Below are 19,441 nucleotides of genomic sequence, written 5' to 3'. Positions count from 1 at the left end.
AAATGTTGGGAATTTTCAAATATGAATCCCTTTCTTCACATCTGAGGTCGAGTTTTCCATTTCATTATACAGCCTGCCTTCCCATTCATTCACCTTAATTTTAAAGCACCAGACCCACTTTTCAAGATACTGTCTATCATCTTTAATTGAACATGTTTAAAACTGAACTTATTACACTAAATGGGACATTTTTTCTGCCTGTACTAAAGGACTTTCTCATGTAGCAGGGTTTACAACTTTGCCAAAAAGGGAAACGAAGCTCTGATATATACTGCATGGGGTCACTTTTCCACATGTTTAAGTCTTAGCTCTATTAATAGGCTATAAAGAAACTGATGCCAGGGTCCATATCTTAAAAACTTTCAGTATACCCTTAAACATCCAATAGTCTTATTAAAAAAAAAAACTGTTTTAAAGATTGATAAAAAAGTCTTACCCTACCTACTGCCTAGTACAACGTTACGGATAATAAGAGATGTTCTACCATCCCCCAGAGTCATAGAGCTCAGAGCCATACCGCTACTTCCTTTCTTGTATTCAAGTAATTCTGGGTTATATCATGTTCTCAACAACGGTTCTAAATCAAAAATGTATTACTGACGGGTGAAGCCAACATGGCGGAGTAGTCAGATGCTTCCGGTGAACCCTCCTACAAAAAAGACCCGGAAAAAACAAGTGAAATGATTATTTTTATGACAAGCTAGGAGTCCTGAACATCAAAGGCAAAGTCAGAAAATGGACTGAGCAGCAGGGAGAGGGACAGACAGTTCAAAAGCAGAGAGGAGTTGCTGGACCTGAATTGCCCGGAACCCTCAGGCACCATTCCCAGGAGAAACTGCAGTGAGCTCGTGATAGCATTTGGCCACAGTTTCCTCAGGGAGAAAGAGCCAGCCATACAGCCTACTCACACATCCAGACCCAGAGAAGAACAGCGCTCTCGGCAAAAGCTAACTACTTGCATATATTTTACAGCACCCCAGCCCCCAAGGTGGTTTCAGTGGCTGTTGACTTCCCTGGGCCTGAGATAGGCCTTGCTGAGTGCCCTGAGCCATTCTGCCGGCCTTGGAGAAGGAATAAATGCACAATGGCGGGAAAAGATAATCTGTCAGATCCACTAACCTGGGGAGCTCAGAACAAAAGCAGCTTCTGTCCAGACACAAACGGTCCATGGACTTTGAATACCATTCAGCCTGCATGAACCTGTGTGGGCCTATTTTAAGAGAACAGGCTCTTGCTGGCAGGCTGCAACTGTTTCAGCTGTGTGGCGGGGAGGTGGGTGTTTGATATTTGACACCACTTTGCCTATTAAACAGGGTCTTCACCTACCCACATCAGGGTCCTAAGGAATGGTGGCTCCACTAGGTCACCTAGCCACCTCTGACAGGGGTCCAAGGATAACTGGTACCTCCCAGTCCTGACAACCAAAAGGACTGGGTGCTTATGGTCCATCTGCAGAACCTACCCACTTGTGCGCTCTACGGAACAGGACACGCTTTCCTCACAGAAACTCAGGGAAAGTTTGTCAGCACGCTGCCTTGTTCAGTGCATGACCCCCTGCTGCAACCAGATACCAGTACCTACACCAATCACCCCTGCCCCTCTAAGACTGTAGGATAGAGCCTGTACCACATACTTGATGATCAGCTACCTGGACGCCTGAACCGAATTCATACAAGAAAAGTGAATGGACTCCTAGACTGATACACCTGATAACAGCTCTAGCCATCTGGTGACAGGACGTTAGAGCTTCAAAGGCAAAAATAATCAAGGAAGCTCACTCAAGCAACCTATCTGGGCATGTCAAAACAAACCAAAGTAAGAAGCTACAATACAGTAAGCAAACATAAAATAAATTAATACAATAACTCACAAATGGCTCAGGGGCAACAGTCAATATCAAATCACATGAACAAGCAGACCATGATCACTTCAACAAGCTCTCAAAACAGACTCAAGGGATCTTCTGGATGAAGGTGTCTTCCTAGAATTATTGGATGCAGAATACAAAAGGTTAACATACAGAACTCTTCAAGACATCAGGAAAGAGATCAGGAAATACATAGAACCAAGGAACACACAGATAAAGCTGTTGAAGATATTGAAAAAGTTATTCGAGAACATAATGAAAAATTTAATAAGCTGGAAGAATCCACAGAGAGAGAGCAATCAGAAATTTAGAAGATTAACAATAAAATTCCAGAATTAGACAACTCAACAGAAAGTCAGAGGAGCAGAAGTGAGCAAGTGGGAGGCAGAATTGGTGGGACTGAAGATAAAGCTCTTGGCACCAACATGTTTGAAGAAAAATCAAATAAAAGAATTTTAAAAAATGAAGAAACTCTAAGAATTATGTGGGACTCTATAAAGAGAAATAACCTACGAGTGATTGAAGTACCTGAACAGGAAGGGATAACAGAAAATACAGAGAGAATTGTTGAAGACTTGTTGGCAGAAAACTTCCCTGATATTGTGAAAGACGAGAAGATATCTATCCAAGATGCTCATCAAACTCCACATAAGGTAGATCTGAAAAGAAAGTCACCAAGACATATTATAATAAAACTTGCTAAAACCAAAGATAAAGAGAATTTTAAGAGCAGCTAGGGTTAAACGAAAAGTCACCTACAAAGGAGAGTCAATAAGAATAAGCTCAGACTACCCGGCACAAGCCATGCAGGCAAGAAGGCGATGGGGAGACTTATACAAAGTATTAAAGGAAAAAAAAGCCAGTTAAGAATCATATATCCAGCAAAACTGTCTCTCAAATATGTAGACGAAATTAGGACATTTCCAGATAAACAGAGGTTTAGGGCATTCGTGAAAAACAAACCGAAACTACAAGAAATACTAAAGGGAGTACTCTGGTCAGAAAATCAGTAATAGCAGATATCAACCCAAGACTAGAAAACTGGACAGAGCAATCAGATGTCAACCCAGACAGGGAAATCACAAAAATAAATCAAGATAAAAAAATACTCAAAGCAGTGAAACAGCAATATTATTACATAAAAGAAGACAACATTAAAACAATAAAAAGAGTAAGAAATGCAGTCATAGATCTTTCATATGGAGAGGAAGATAAGGAGATATCAAGAAATAAAAGATAGGTTTAAACACAGAAAAATGGGGGTAAATATTAAGGTAACCACAAAGGTGACTAACAATCCTACTCATCAAAAGAAAATGTAAGAAAAAAATAGAGACTCGGTAGAAACAAAATCAACAACAATGAATAAGAGTAAAAGACAATATATAAACTATTTAGCAAAAAAAATTATGTGGGAAAAAGCAACTGTCAACAACACAAAAAAAGACATCAAAATGACAGCACTAAACTCATACCTATCCATAATTACCCTCAATGTAAATCGACTAAATGCACCAATGAAGAGGCAGAGAGTGGAAGAATAGATTAAAAAACACAATCTGTCCACATGCTGCTTACAAGAGACACACCTTAGACTTAGAGACACAAACAAACTAAAACTCAAAGGATGGAAAAAAAATATATCAAGCAAACAATCGAAAAAGAGCAGGAGTGGCAATATTAATTTCTAACAAAATAGACTTTAAAGTTAAATCTACCACAAAGGATAAGGAAGGACACTATATAATGATTAAAGGGACAATATATCAGAAGGATATAACCATATTAAATATTTATGCTCCCAATGACAAGGCCGCAAGATATATAAATTCTAACAGCATTCAAAAGTGAAATAGCTTCACGCACACCACTTTCAGTGAAGGACTGGACATTCAGAAAGAAGCTCAATGAGGACAGGGAAGATCTAAATGCCACAATCAACCAATTCACTTCATAGATATATACAGAATACACTACCCAACAGCAGCCAAGTATACTTTCTTTTCTAGCACACATGGAACATTCTCTAGAACAGACCACATATTAGGTCATAAAGCAAGCCTTAGCAGAATCCAAAACATTGAAATATTACAAAGCATCTTCTCTGACCATAAGGCCATAGAAGTAGAAATCAGTAACAGAAAAAGCAGGGAAAAGAAATCAAACACTTGGAAACTGAACAATACCCTGCTCAAAAACGACTGGGTACAGAAGACATTACGGATGGAATAAAGAAATTCAAATAATCCAATGAGAATGAAAACACTTCCTATCAGAACCTTTGGGACACAACTAAAGCAGTGCTCAGAGGTCAATTTATACCAATAAATGCACACATCCAAAAAGAAGAAAGGGCCAAAATCAAAGAATTATCCCTACAACTTGAACAAACAGAAAGAGAGCAACAAAAGAAACCCTCAGGCACCAGAAGAAAACAAATAACAAAAATTAAAAAAAAAAAGCAGAATTAAATGAAACAGAGAAGAGAAAACAACTGAAAGAGTTAACAAGACCAAAAGCTGGTTCTTTGAAAAATTTAACAAAATTGATAAACCACTGGCCAAACTAAGAAAAACAGGAGAGGAAACAAATGAAATAACCTGAATAAGAAAGGAGATGGGTGATACCACAACAGACCCAACTGAAATTAAAGAATCATATCCGATTACTACAAAAAATTGTACTCTAACGACTGAAAACCTAGAAGAAATGGATGCATTTCTAGAAACACACTACTTACCTAAACTAACACAAACAGAGGTAGAACAAATAAACCCATAACAAAAGAAGAGATTTAAAAGGTAATTAAAAAACTCCCAACAACAACAACAAAAAAACCCTGGCCAGGACAGTTTCACTGCAGAGTTCTATCAAGCTTTCAGAAAAGAGTTAATACGACTACTATTAAAGGTATTTCAGCACATAAAAAAGGATGGAATACTCCCACAATCATTCCATGAAGCCAGCACATACCTCCCTGTGCTGGGGGTCCTAGCCAGAGTAATTAGGCTAGATAAAGAAATAAAGGGCATCCAGATTGGTAAGGAAGAAGTCAAAGTATCTCTATTTGCAGATGACATGATCTTATACACAGAAAACCCTAAAGAATTCTCAGGAGTATCAGGATACAAGATAAACATACAAAAATCAGTTGGATTCCTCTTAAAAAAAAAAAAAAAAACCCAGTGCTGTAGAACACCAACAAAAAGAACATCGAAGAGGAAATCACCACATCAATAGCATTTACAGTAGCACCCAAGATAAAATACTTATGAATAAATCTTACCAGAGATGTAAAAGGCCTATACAAAGAAAACTACAAGACACTATTGCAAGAACTGAAAGAGACCTGCATAAGTGGAAAAACATACCTTGCTCATGGACAGGAAGACTTAACACTATAAAAATGTCTATTTTACCAAAAGTGATCTATAGATACAATGGGATCTCGATCCAAATTCCAACGACATTTTTTAATGAGATGGAGAAACAAATCACCAACTTCATATGGTAGGGAAAGAGGCCTTGAATAAGTAAAGCATTACTGAAAAAGAATGAAGTGGGAGGCTTCGCTCTACTTAATTTTAGAACCTATTATATCGCCACAGTAGTCAAGATAGCCTAGTACTGGTACAACAACAGATACATAGACCAATGGAACAGAATTGAGAATCCAGACATAAATCCATCCACATATGAGCTGCTGATATTTGACAAAGGCCCAAAGTAAGTTAAATGGGGAAAAGACTGTTTGTTTAACAAACGGTACTGGCATAACTGGATATCCATCTGCAAAAAAATTAAACAAGATCCATACCTTACTCCATGCACAAAAACTAACTCAAAATGGATCAAAGACCTAAACATAAAATCTAAAACGATAAAGGTTATGGAAGAAAAAATAGGGACAACCCTAGGAGACCTAATACATGGCACAAATATTATACAAAACATTACTAACAATGCAGAAGAAAAAGTAGATAGCAGGGAGCTCCTAAAAATCAAACACCTATACTCAGCCAAAGACTTCACCAAAAGAGTAAAAAGATTACCTACAGACTGGGAAAAAGTTTTTAGCTATAACATTTCTAATCAGCGTATGATCTCTAAAATCCACGATACAGTAAAAACTCAACTACAAAAAGACAACCCCATTAAAAAATGGGCAAAGGATACGAACAGGCACTTCACTAAAGAAGGCATTCGGGTAGCTAAAAGATACGTGAGGAAATGCTCACAATCATTAGCCATTACAAAAATGCAAATAAAATTACAATGAGTTTCATCTCACTCCAACATTAATCCAGAACACAGAAAATATAAATGTTGGAGAGGTTGTGGAGAGACTGGAACACTTATACACTGCTGGTTGGAATGTAAAATGGTACAACCACTTTGGAAATTGATTTGGTGCTTCCTTAAAGAACTAGAAATAGAACTACCATTCGATCCAGCAATCCCATTCCTTGGAGTATATCCTAGAGAAATAAGTGCCTTTACACGAACAGATATCACCCATGTTCACTGCAGCACTGTTTACAATATCAAAAAGATGGAAGCAACCAAGGTGCCTATCAATGGACGAATGGATAAATTATGGTATATTCACACAATGGAATACTACGCATAGATAAAGAACAATGTTGAATCCGTGAAACATTTCATAACTATGAGGAATCTGGAAGACATTATGCTGAGTGAAATAGTTGCAAAAGGACAAATATTGTATGAGACCACTATTATAAGAACTCAAAAATAGTTTAAACAGAGAAGAAAATATTCTTTGATGGTTATGAAAGTAGGGAGGGAAGGAGGGAGAGGGGTTTTCACTAATTAGATAGTAGATAAGAACTATTTTAGGTGAAGGGAAAGACAACACGTAATACAGGAGAGGTCAGCACAACTAGACTAAACCAAAAGAAAAGAAGTTTTCTGAATAAACTGAACGCTTCAAAGGCCAGTGTAGCAGGGGTCGGGGGTTGGGGACCATGGTTTCAGGGGACATTTAAGTCAAATGGCATAATAAAATCTATTAAAACATTCAGCATCCCACTCTGGAGAGTGGCATCTGGGGTCTTAAATGCTAGCAAGTGGCCACTGAAGATGCATCAATTGGTCTCAATCCACCTGGAGCAAAGGAGAATAAAGAATACCAAAGACACAAGGTAATTAGGAGCCCAGGAGACAGAAAGGACCGCATAAACCAGAGACTGTATCAGCCTGAGACGAGAAGAAGCAGACGGTGCCCAGCTACAATCTGATGACTGCATGACAGGGAACACAGCAGAGAACCACTGAGGGAGAAGGACAGCAGTGGGATGGGACCTCAAATTCTCGTAAAAAGACCAGACTTAATGGTCTGACTGAGACTAGAAGGACCCTGCAGGTCATGGTCCCCAGACCTTCTGTTAGCCCAAGATAGGAACCATTCCCAAAGCCAACTCTTCAGACAGGGATTGGACTGGATTATGGGATAGAAAATGATACTGGTGAAGGGTGAGCTTCTTGGATCAAGTAGACACATGAGACTATGTGGGCAGCTCCTGTGTGGATGAGAGCTGAGAGGGCAGAAGGGGTCAGAAGCTTGCTGAATGGACATGAAAATAGAGAGTGGAGGGAAGGAGTGTGTTGTCTCATTAGAAGGAGAGTAACTAGGAGTATATATAAAAAAAAAATAGCAAGGTGCATATAAACGTTTGTATGAGAGACTGACTTGATTTGTAAACTTTTAAAGCACAATAAAAATTAAAAACAAAAATGTATTACTAAATAAAAAATGTCTTCAAGAACTGTGCTCTCCAATATAGTAGCCACTAGACACACATGACACTAGACACCAAACACAAATTTAAATTTTAATTACTTAAAATTAAATGAAATAAATATTCAGCTCCTCAGTCACATTTCGAACGCTAAGTAGCCACATGAGCGGTATCGATGAACATTTTCATCATCGCAAAAAGCTCAGCTGGACAGATCTGTTCCAGATGAGTGGGCTACGGATAAGAAATAACTTCTTATTTCTACTCATGGGGTTCCAGGAATGTCAAACAAATAGTGGTTCTATACTATAAAACTGTCAATATGGTTTTACCCGAACCCAATTCATATGCTTCTACTTTTCACATGAAGTTTTTTTTACTCTCTCTGTTACCTTAATATATTATTTTTTCTTCCACAGAGAACAAATTTCTAAATGGACAACACAGACAGGTGACTGCATACAACATGCAGTCCCCATTGTTATGTGCAGGTCTCCCTGACCAGCTCGTAAACATTATGGCCATGGCTACTTCCTATACTTGAGGACATATGATGCTAATAAGGATCGAATATCAATGACCTCTCAGAATCATTCATGCCAAAGTTCTACTGCAAAAAGAGTCATTTTTATTTAAAAAAAAAAAAAAGTGTCATCTCCAAATATGACGGACAAGGTTAGGTCATGACTAGAAGACCTAGATTTAAATCACTCTAGTTCTCTGTTCACATCTGTAAGCTAGGTTCTACAAAGCACTCTAAGATAGTCCCTCAAAGGCTGTCATCTTAAAGTAGAAATGTAGACAAAATTGTCTGGGGTATCCATTGTAAGGTCACATCAGTGGGCTACTTGTTTCCTGGTAATTTTGTTTTGTGGGGTAAATAACCTTTATTACCTTGAGAGGTCTTAGAAGTGACAGAAAACATGTCAAAGCACTGAAAGTTTACTCTCAATTTCAACATGCTAGAATGGCTATAAAAATAAAAAACTGGAAAGATCTATAGATCCTGATGCCCAACACCTCACAGATTGGAGACTATAACTTCCCTCTGTGGCTTAAAAGGTTGACACTATTCATTTTAAATGGATTGCCTGCACAATTACAGGCCCCTCAGGATTCAGCTGCAGCAGGAATCCTGTTTAAATCACCGGAAAGGGAACAACAAATGAAAAAGAAAACTCAAAATGTTCAAAAGAAAATAGCACAATCAATTAAAATTTTGTTTTAATACATCTGATAAAATAGAGAAAGCTTGGAGTAAGAGGCATTGAAATTCTATTGTTTGATTAATATTTTATACTATTCTGTCCATGTTTAAAGGAAGAAAATGACCATTTTAAACCAACTATTTGAAATTATTTTCCCTATTGTTACCCTATAATCACAGACACGGTGCCTACCAAAGTCAAGAATCCATATCTATAGCTTTTTTCCCCATGAGTATTTCTGCATATGTAATATACAGGCTGTAAATATGGGGAAAACAATTACTCCTAAGAGAATGAATAGACATAGCATATGCTGTTGCTTCAGTGAATCGGAGATATAGTGGGGAAACACAAATCAAGTTTAAGTTTGATGGAATGCTTATAAGCCTGGGAGCTGGGGCTGCACTTTATTACCTATGGAGAAAACAAAGCGCTCTTTATGAACAGAAACTATCGCCTTGTTGAAAACTGCTTGTCTTATACTTTTCCTACTGTTCAGCTGCTCTCAGAACGATTTGAAAACTCTTCCTACTTGAAATAAGAGATGAAAGATTCTATCAAAACTAATTTCAAGTTTTACAATGGCATCTGGTCTACAGTTAAAGCCAAAGAATACGTAATTCGAAAACACCACAAGTATATATACATATAGCTCTCTTCTTATAATACTGACTGGTATAGATTATAAATTTTGAGCCAGAGAAAACTTGCCATAAACACTGTAAGGAAGCAAAAATACCTAGGAAGAAATTCTTAAAAATGATTAAAAAGAACATAAAATCTTCTTAATCTTAAAATATCTAGGAAGCTTACAAGTACTTTCCCAAAAACTTGGCAACATACCCTATACTTTTTTATTCTTTATTTCCTTTTAAATATTTACTTAGATTTTCATGAGAAAGTATTTTTCCATAACACCAGTGAACAGACATACAGTTAAAAAATCAGATTGGAATAATGGAGAACACTAAGAAGCAATAGGTTATATTAAAAGAAAATAGAAGTTCCTTGGTTATGCAAGAATTTCTAAGTAAACATTTCAAAGGCAAGTGGTGATTAACAACTAGCTAACATATTCTGTGGATATATTTTCAAAGATACACAGAAATTTAATGTGAGGAAAATGTAGTTTTATGAATATTACATTAAACTGCTAAAGTAAAAGTAGAGAACTATTTTTCTTCCCACTACTGAGGCCAGCAGGGAAAAAAAAATTACAGTTTCCAAAGAGGGCAAAATGACTTTAGTTAAGATTCTTGATGGTGGGTTTTCTTTGCTGTAAAGAGAATCATAAAGGCTTACACTAAGCAGAGGCTGATGTAAACAGGAGACACTTGTGTTGTTAAAAGCATTCCCTACATCTTGGCTACAGGGGCAATATCCAGAATACTACCACTTTTGAGAGTGGGAGAATAAAGTTAAGTCTTGATTTGACTCAAAGGGCAAGTTTTGCGAACTAAGTTTAAAACAAGATAAACCCACCCAGTGCCATAGTATTTTGTTTAAATTCTTCATGAAAAGGCAAAATGCCTCATTTTTATTCAAAACAATGAGCTTTCAGGATGCACATTAATTTATACCATTTAAATTAAGGCAGTAAATACAATTAGATAAATCAGGAATCATTTCTAAAGTTAAAAAATCAAGTATGTCAAGAAGATTAAAAAGTGGTATTTAGTTTTAAGTCTCCTTTCAAATGGAAAGGAGCCTTCACATAGGGCTTACCTAGCTCCTGCAGTCTTTTGTTTGCCCTGGAAAACTTGATAAGGATCTCCTATGTAGCATTTAAGAAGCCCTGATGGGGCAATGGTTAAGCAGTTCAAACCCACCAAGAGAAAAATCCGGTGATTCGCTCTCATAAAGATTAAAAAAAAAACAAAAACAAAAAAACCAAACCCAGTGCCGTTGAGTCGATTCCAACTTATAGTGACCCTATAGGACAGAGCAGAACTGCCCCAAAGTTTCCAAGGAGCGCCTGGCGGATTTGAACTGCTGACCGTTTGGTTAGCAGCCAAAGCACTTAACCACTACGCCACCAGGATTTCCTCATAAAGATTACAGCCTTGGAAATCCTACAGGGCGGTTGTACTCAGTTATATAGGGTCACTATGAGTTGGAATTGACTCAACAACCCACAACAACAACATATAGCATTTAATACCATTGTTTCATTGAATCAAAATAGTTCTCAATGATCAGTCTAATTGATCTTTACACTTTAGAATCTTGTGACAGATAAAGGGAACCAAACTTCATGTTAACTGTGCCTCAGTTTCTCTCTTTCATTCAACTCACTCAGGAAACCTGTTCTCATATGTAAAATACAGATATGTACTTAACTCCAGAAGGACAAATGAGAAAAGGTTACTGGGAGAACTCTGTACATGGCAAACTGCTAGATAAATGACCCAGTCCTAGTTCAGGGTCTACATCATGGTATTTGCCTCAGTTTCTAATTATAGTATGTCTCTGACTCAGTTTCCTCATCTGTAAAATGAGATAACTTTAAATTTCAACTCTCTATTTTTCCATAATTGCATATTTTGGTAAAGTGAAAATACACACTTTCTGAAGGACTGTGACGTATTAGACTACTTATAAATAGCCCACTACTTTTCCCTGTTATAACTAAAAAGCCCACTACTTTTCCCTGTTATAACTAAGCTTCTGAAAAGTTAGTGAAAGGAAGAGAAACAGTGGTGCTAATAAGCATTTCCATAAGCACAATTTAAAAAGAACATAAGCCAAACCAAAAAAACCTGTTGTCGTCGAGTCAGTTCAGACTCATGGTGACCCTACAGAACACACAAGAACTGCCCCATAGGGTTTCCAAGGAGCAACTGGTAGATTTGAACTGCCGACCTTTTGGCTAGCAGCCAAGCTCTTAACCATTATGCCATGAGGGCTCCAAAGGAATATAGCTAGATGTAAGTACTGTATCTAGGCTTTTGACGACTGCTCACATTTCATTTTAAACTGCCTTTGTGTTTACAACATGAGAAAAAAATAGTCCTAAAGAGTCATTAAAAAAAAATTTTTTTTTCACATACCAGTATAAATAATTAGCCAGTGTTGAGTTTTTGCAGGCTCTTGATATCAAGAAGGTACAGAGATCTTGCTGAAAGAATGAAAAGAAACATACATTTTTATGTTACCATCTGCTACAAACGGGGGAAACATGATACTCCACATTTGTCTATCAGCTTTCATTGTAGGTCTTACGTCACAGATCAGATTTTCATCCATCCAACCACTATTTATTTTAAACAAGGCAATATGTAAAAGAACCTTGGTTCACATGGTTCCTTGCCCTTCTGGAGCTTAATATTCAACAGTGGAAAGATGCATTAAAAAAACAGTCACAAAAATAATTTAGGTTGGGAGGCCAGAAAAGGCATCAATAAGGACATGATATTTAGGCAAGATCAAAATGACACTATGTACAAAGGCCCTGAGCTTCTTTAAGAAACTCATAAAAGCCCGATGTAGCTGCAATATAGTGAACACAGAAGTAAAGGAGGCTGAAAAGGTAGGCAAGGCCAAACTGTACAATACCTTTAAGGTCACACTATTGAGTACAAATTTTATTTTAAAAGCAATTGATATCACTAAAAGATCTTAAGTAGGAGAGTGAGATAATCTGATTTACATTTTATTAAAAAGACTCTGATCCTGTGAGAAGTACAGGGCCGAGATCAGTTAGGATGCTGTTATAGTAGTCTAGGAGAGTGAATGGAGCCCTGGTGGCAAAGTGGTTAACAGCTCAGGCTGCTAACCAAAAACCTGGCAGCTCGAATCAAACAGCAGCTCCTTGGAAACCCTATGGGGCAGTTCTACTCTGCCCTATAGCGTTGCTATCAGTCAGAATTGACTCGATGGCACATAACAACATCAGAAGAGTGAAGGATGAGTGTGAAAACAGAGACTCAAAAAATATTTTGGAAGTATAATTCACAGGATTTGTTATGGGGAGGAAGTGGGAAGTAAAGAAAGAAAGAGAGAGTAACTACTATATTTCTCAATTTAGGAAATGGACTGATGGTTATGTCACAGACAAATTCTAGACAAGGAAGGAAAAGGCAGAGATAAAGTTTGTATTGTAAAATACTAAGTTTGAAATGCCTGTCAGATACACAAGGGAGATCAAGTAGATAATTATTTGGATATATTAATCTAAAACTCAGATGAGTGATCTAAGCTAGAAATATAAATTTGGGTTTATTAATGAGTGCAGCAAAGGGCAAGAATGTAAACTGAGAATAGAAGGCGGCCATTAGGAACATTAAAATGTTAAGCAGAGAAGAAAGCACCAACAGGAAACAGAGAAGGAACAGCCAGAGAGGGTTAAGAGAAAAATAAGGAATGTATGGTATCACCTAAACCATAAGAGGTAGGTTTTCAAGAAGGGACTGCTGAAAGGAAATGAGAAGTGTGTGCAACTACAAATATTAAAGTCGTTTATTATCCTAACAAAATAAGTAATACAGTGATGGAAAGCAAAAGCGGGAATGATGTGGATTAAAGAGGACAAACAACAGAAGGAAAGAGTCGGTATGTATAAACAACGGTTCTGAGAAGGTTGACCATGAAGGGAACTAAGAAAATACAGTTTTCAGAGGGATGTGGAATGAAGAGAGAGTTTTTTTTTTTTTTTCTCTTTTGAAAATTTAAGATGATTAATACTAACACATATTTCTATCAGGAAAGAAAGAGAGCCTACCTTGAAGGAAGTTTTATTTCTTCTGTGTAAGAAAACAGAAGGAAACAAAGTATTGGCAGGAATTCTGGCCTGTAAATATGGTACTGGGAAATTGAGACCTCTCTTACCTAGTGGCTTCTACTGTTTCCTTTAATTATGAGGCAGAATTGTCATCTGGAGAGTATGAAATAGGACACGAAGAACAGAGTTGAAAAGGAATGAGTCACTGCACAGCGTGCAGATCAACCTACCTAGAGAAATATAAGATGTTAGAGAGTGTTGAGTGCCCATCTGAGGTGGTGGCTGTTGTCTGTTGCTGCTGAGTCGATTCTGATTCATGGCGACACCATGTGTGCAGAGTAGAACTGCTCCATAGGGTTTTGAAGGACGTCATTTTTCAGAAGCAGATTGCCAGTCTTGTCTTCTGAGGGCCTCTGGGTGGGTTCGAATCACCAACTTTTCAGCTAGCAGTTGAGCATTTAAACGTCTGTGCTCCCAATGGACTCCTAATCACCTGACATGACCAAAAACCAAACCCAGCGCCGTCGAGTCGATTCCGACTCATAGCGGCCCTATAGGATGGAGTCGAACTGCCCCACAGGGTTTCCAGGGAGCGCCTGGTGGATTCAACTGCCGACCCTTTGGTTAGCAGCCATAGCACTTAACCACCATGCCACCAGGGTTTCCCACCTGACATTAAGTTAAGTGACATTAGAGACCATGAATTTATAGCGATACCAACATGCTAGGCTATGTGCTTTCCTTCAGCAACATTCAATTTCTTGGGTATAAAACCCATTGCCGTCGAGTTGATTCTGACTCATAGCAACCCTATAGGACAGAGCAGAACTGCCCAACAGAGTTTCTAAAGAGCACCTGGTGGATTCGAGCTGCTGACCTCTTGGTTAGCAGCCGTAGCACTTAACCACTATGCCACCAGGGTTTCCTTCTTGGGCATAGGCATGGAGAAATTGAGTAATTATTTATCAAGAGTTGATAAGTAATAAGAGAATGACTGAAATGATAAGCCATGGGATAACAGCTATATATTCAGAGTAAATATTACAGGGGTGATGAACAGAGAAAACGGCAGGGATCAATGAGATGTGATGGTTGAAATAGGAGAACTTAAGAAAGCATGCTAGAACAATAAGGGGCTGTCACAAAGTGGGTATCTCAGAGGCAGTAGTAAACTTATCTTCAATTTTTGAGCTAAAACCTTAGGTCTACATTTTAAGAGTATAACAAAAATCCAGTAAAGAAGCTACTCAATCAGAAAGCCATAATGTAAAGTTGAATCCATGAGTTTAGCAGGCAGACTCTAGGTCTAACATTTATCTTTTGACCATATGACAAAGATATATCATAAAGGGGACAATCTTGTTTTTATATAGTCAATCGCATATTTAAATAGAAAACACATGTTGTTTCATTTGGCACTGTGCTTTTTTCATGAAAAAGTTTACAGAGCACAAATAGGAAAGAATTAAATTTAAAAAAACTTTTGTGGAAGAGAAAACATATACTATAAATTTTTAAACTCAACTTGGTGAGCAATATTTAAAATTTTTTAAACAATCTGAAAATGGAATATACTTGAAGCAAAAAGAAAATGATCTTATATTGAAGGTTAGAGACATAAGAAGAAATGGTGATTAAGGACATACATGAGTATCACTAAACTTTTACTGACTGTATAAAATCGTAACAATGATATCTAATTTGGGGGTTAAAAAACAACATGGAACTAAATCAATGAACAATAATTACCCACGAATAAAGGGGTATAAACTATTTTGGAGGAGGGCAATATTAATCATGCTATGCCTGAAGTTAAGGACACATTTTAAGTGTCTGGGATAACCAGTAAGGAACTGATATAGGGAATATAACCTCCAACCTGGGGATAAGGGTGTGGGAGAATTCAGCCAAAGACAGGCAAGAAGAAAAATACATAAGAATAGAAAGCACCAAATAAGATCATTAAATAAATCCAGATACAGCAATAATCACGTTAAAAGTAAATGAGTAAAAATTCCAGTTCATACAGTGTTAAACTGGATTAAAAAATAATACGTAGGTATATGGTGTTTCAAGAAATAAACCTAAAATATAAGGCCACAAAAATATTAAAAGAAGACTGAAAAAAGTATACCAAAAAATATTAACCAAAAGGAAGTTCTATTAATATCAGATGAAACGGGCTTTAAGACAAAAGACATTAGATATAAAGACAGTTATTATACAGTGATAAAATACTCAATTTACTTGTATACATCTAATAAAACAGCATCAAAATATTTAAAGCAAACACCAACAGAAGTATGACAAATTGGAAATGACACCATTATACAGAGCAATTTCACCCTTCTCTCAGATCAAGCAGGAAAAAAAAAATTATAAATAGATACAGATTTCAACAACACAGTAAGCTTGTTCTAATGATGTATGTATAAAGCTGTATCCAACAATCTGAAAATATAATTTCTTTGCAAAAACCCACAGAACTTACAAAAAATGACCATATTTAGACAATGAGAATTGAGTTTCTCTTCTTGTCTAACATTTGGCCAGAACTGCATAGTAATCTCCTGAAGACTCCAAGAGAAACAGGCAGAGGTACAGGAAGGAAAGAAGACAATGCTTAGATGCCAGGGAGGAGACGGAATGGTGGTCATCTCAAGTAGTGATAAGAAGAGAAGGAATTCAGCTTGGTTGGCCAGACACTGAATTATTCAGGACCTTTTTAAAGGTGATTTATGAAATATTACTCTTTTAGTGGTAGGAGAAGGGGGAGGGATTTATCATTCAAATTATTCTCACTGTTTTATCGGACAGCTTGGATTACCTAAACTCTTTAGAAATGATTTAGCGCTAATATAAATGAGAAAGGGTAAAATTACTTAAATCATTGAGTAACAATGGGCTCATCAGTCACAAGAGAAATAACAGAAATATATTTAAAAAATTTCATTTTTAGTCTAAAGGCTTTCTGAGTAATAGGTGTAGTATGTAATACTACATTCTGAACATATCATTCGGAATCCAATCACTTCACACCATCTCCAATGGAATCACCCTAGTTCAAGCCTCCCGTAACTGTCACCTGCATTACTTCATTATTTTATGTAAGAATCATTTGTTACAACGGCCTACAACCCTACATGACTATATCCCATTCCATCTCTGATCCAATCTTCTACCATAATCCCTCCTGCTCAGTCCCCAGACAAGCAGACTGGGCTCTGATATCCCTTAAATACATAGTAAAGCTCTCATCCTTTGGCCTTTATACTTGCTGTTCCTTCTGCCTGGAATGCTCTTTCCCAAGAAGGCTTCATGATTGTTCCATCACCTGCTACATTTTTAGATAGATGTGACCTTTTTATGTAGGCCTTTCCTAACCAATCTTTTGAAAACTTCAATCCCCTAGGCACACCCCAATACTCCCTATCATCCTCTCATTTATCTTCTCCATGTTAAATAGGTATTGCTGTATCCTCTAAAATGTATATATAAATATTATTACATATCACCCACCCGAACACTAGCATGTGAGTTCCATGAAAGCAAAAATTTAGACTGTTTTGTTTACTCTGCGTCATCCCCAGCACCTAGAACCGTTCCTGGTACCTTATAAACCTGTTGCTGTCAAGTCAATTCCGACTCATAGCCACCCTATAGGACAGAGTAGAACTGCCCAATAGGGTTCCCAAGGAGCGACTGGTAGATCCGAACTGCCAGCCTTTTGATTAGCAGCCATAGTTCGCTATAGCTCTTAACCACCGTGCCACCGGGGCTCCCTGGTATACAATAAGAGCTCAAAAATATATATGTAAATGAATGATTGATTGAAGGGATTAATCAATGTTTTAGTTTTGAAAGGGGGAAATGAGTGCAGCAGAATGGTCTCTTAAAGGGCTCACCTAAGGTTTTTATGATCCTGTGATTTAAGAAAACATTTTTCAGTTACTATTCTCTATCATATCGAAAATTAGTCATGCAAGCTTTGGCTAACAGTTAATAATCGAAACAAAAGACTCATTCAGTCACTGACATTAACTCCTAAAATTTGACTAAAAGCAATAGATACAAATATTAAAATTCAACTGAATTTCTAGTATCAAACCATGTATTATTCGTTTCCAACATCACGAGTGTGAAACACCCTTCTCAAATTAGAAGTCTTGGGGACAAACTCAACAATACATACAAGACCAGCTTCTGTGATGCACTTCCAAATACCTTAATGATTTTCAGAGTAACGCTAGCCTAAGAGGCCTGTTTTACTCCAAAAATGGGTCTACTTATTTAGAAGGATTCGATATAAGTTTTAGGTATGGGTTAAAAACAGGTACTTAGTGTATTATTGCTAGTATCAAATCATACATTTCTACAACGTAATCACAAAACAAAAAAATTACAGTAATGTTCATAAGTATGTTAACAATAAATATCCTGAGTTTCCTTAATAAAATATTTAAGCTTTTTTTTTTCACATTGTGTATGAACCCATTTATATGCCCCAAGCACCAATAAAATGCCTTGAATTGAGGATTACCTGGCACTTTATGCTAAGGGGAAAAGTCCTAAACATGCATCATAAAACTAGTTATTTAATAAAGTTGTAATATTCAGTTTATTAATCAAAATCAATGTTTTAAAGACCAACATAAAATGTTTATCTGGTAGGATCTTTCCTATAGGAAGCTAGAAAATCTTTGTACTCACCTCCAGATTTTCACCATCTGAAACTTCTTTTGTTTTAGATGCAGGAGGAGGGGAAGACACTGGAGGAAGAGGGCTGGTTATAATTTGGGAGCTGAAAAAGTAATAGGAGATATCACTGAGATGTAAAATATTTTGTCTGTAGAAGCAGACATACATTCCTTAGCGAAGTTCACCTCAATTGTGTCTGGTTAAAGCAACACTTCTTACAGTGCGTCCTATGCAACTCCAGAATCAGCGTACTCCAGAAATGAGAGTTCTGTGGTCAAAGCCTCTTGGAGATTTATGTGCAGGTATGCATAGTAAAGGTATTAATGAATACGGTGGTAAAAAATAAGAATAAAACAAACAAAACATGTAACTTTCAACCAGCATTTCTCAAACATATTTAGCCACAAAACTACTCCTCACATAGCATTAAAAACCCATCCCAGTGCTAGTGACCAGCATACCGTAATGTGGGAAATAATGGGTTACAGTTTTCATCTGGTCATAAATACAAAAACAGACTTTTATTAATAAAACTTTTTAGGTGGCATAAATGAGAAAGAAGGTAAATAACACTAGAGACTGAACTGCTCCAATGTGTAGTGGAGGAGTCCTGGTGGTGCAGTGGTTAAGCAATTAGCTGCTCATTGAAAGGCTGGCAGTTCAAACCCACCAGCCACTCTGTAGGAGAAAGATGTGACAGTCCGCTTCCATAAAGATTTACACTGTTGGAAATCCAATGGGGCAGTTCTACTCTGTCCTACAGGGTCACTAAGAGTTGGAATCGATGGCAACGGGTTTGGTTTGGTTTTCAATGTGCAGTGGGATAAAACATGAGGGGTCTATTCTTTCAAAAATAGAAAAACATAAGGTAGCTTAAGGGAGGAAAAAATGGTTCTTCTCATTTTTCAGTTTGTCTCCAAATAAAACGCAGAAGATAAAAAATAGCATGATCATGTTCGTTAAGAAAAACTCAGAAATATAATTCGGCAATAATTTAAATGATTAGACATATTCAGAAAATCTGAATTCTAGACATGGTTCTGTCATTAACAAACCTTATGACCTTCACAAAACCATCTTATAGCACCAAGCCTCAGGCTTCTCACCCAAAGGTTCCTTTTCATCTCAAATTTTAAGATTTTATGAAAAAAATGGCAAGATATAAAGAACATGGTTTTGGAGCCAT

General features: G+C 37.1%; 1 protein-coding gene across 2 annotated transcripts in view; it reads right to left on the bottom strand.

Moving 5' to 3' along the window:
* The window catches only part of PIK3C3 (phosphatidylinositol 3-kinase catalytic subunit type 3), a 144,115-nt gene that overhangs the window by 56,465 nt on the left and 68,209 nt on the right, over window positions 1-19,441 (bottom strand). For both annotated transcript variants that reach the window (XM_049900023.1, XM_049900022.1), the window contains exons 12-13: window positions 18,268-18,358; window positions 11,888-11,955 (exon numbers count right to left, since the gene is read on the bottom strand). In XM_049900023.1, coding sequence (XP_049755980.1) covers window positions 11,888-11,955; window positions 18,268-18,358 — 159 coding nt within the window. The remainder of the gene's footprint in view (window positions 1-11,887; window positions 11,956-18,267; window positions 18,359-19,441) is intronic.

This window comes from Elephas maximus, chromosome 11 (genome assembly GCF_024166365.1).
Source record: "Elephas maximus indicus isolate mEleMax1 chromosome 11, mEleMax1 primary haplotype, whole genome shotgun sequence".
Taxonomy (NCBI): Eukaryota; Metazoa; Chordata; class Mammalia; order Proboscidea; family Elephantidae; genus Elephas; species Elephas maximus.
Note: the sequence above shows the minus strand (reverse complement) of the source record. Positions and strands in the feature narration are given on the sequence as shown.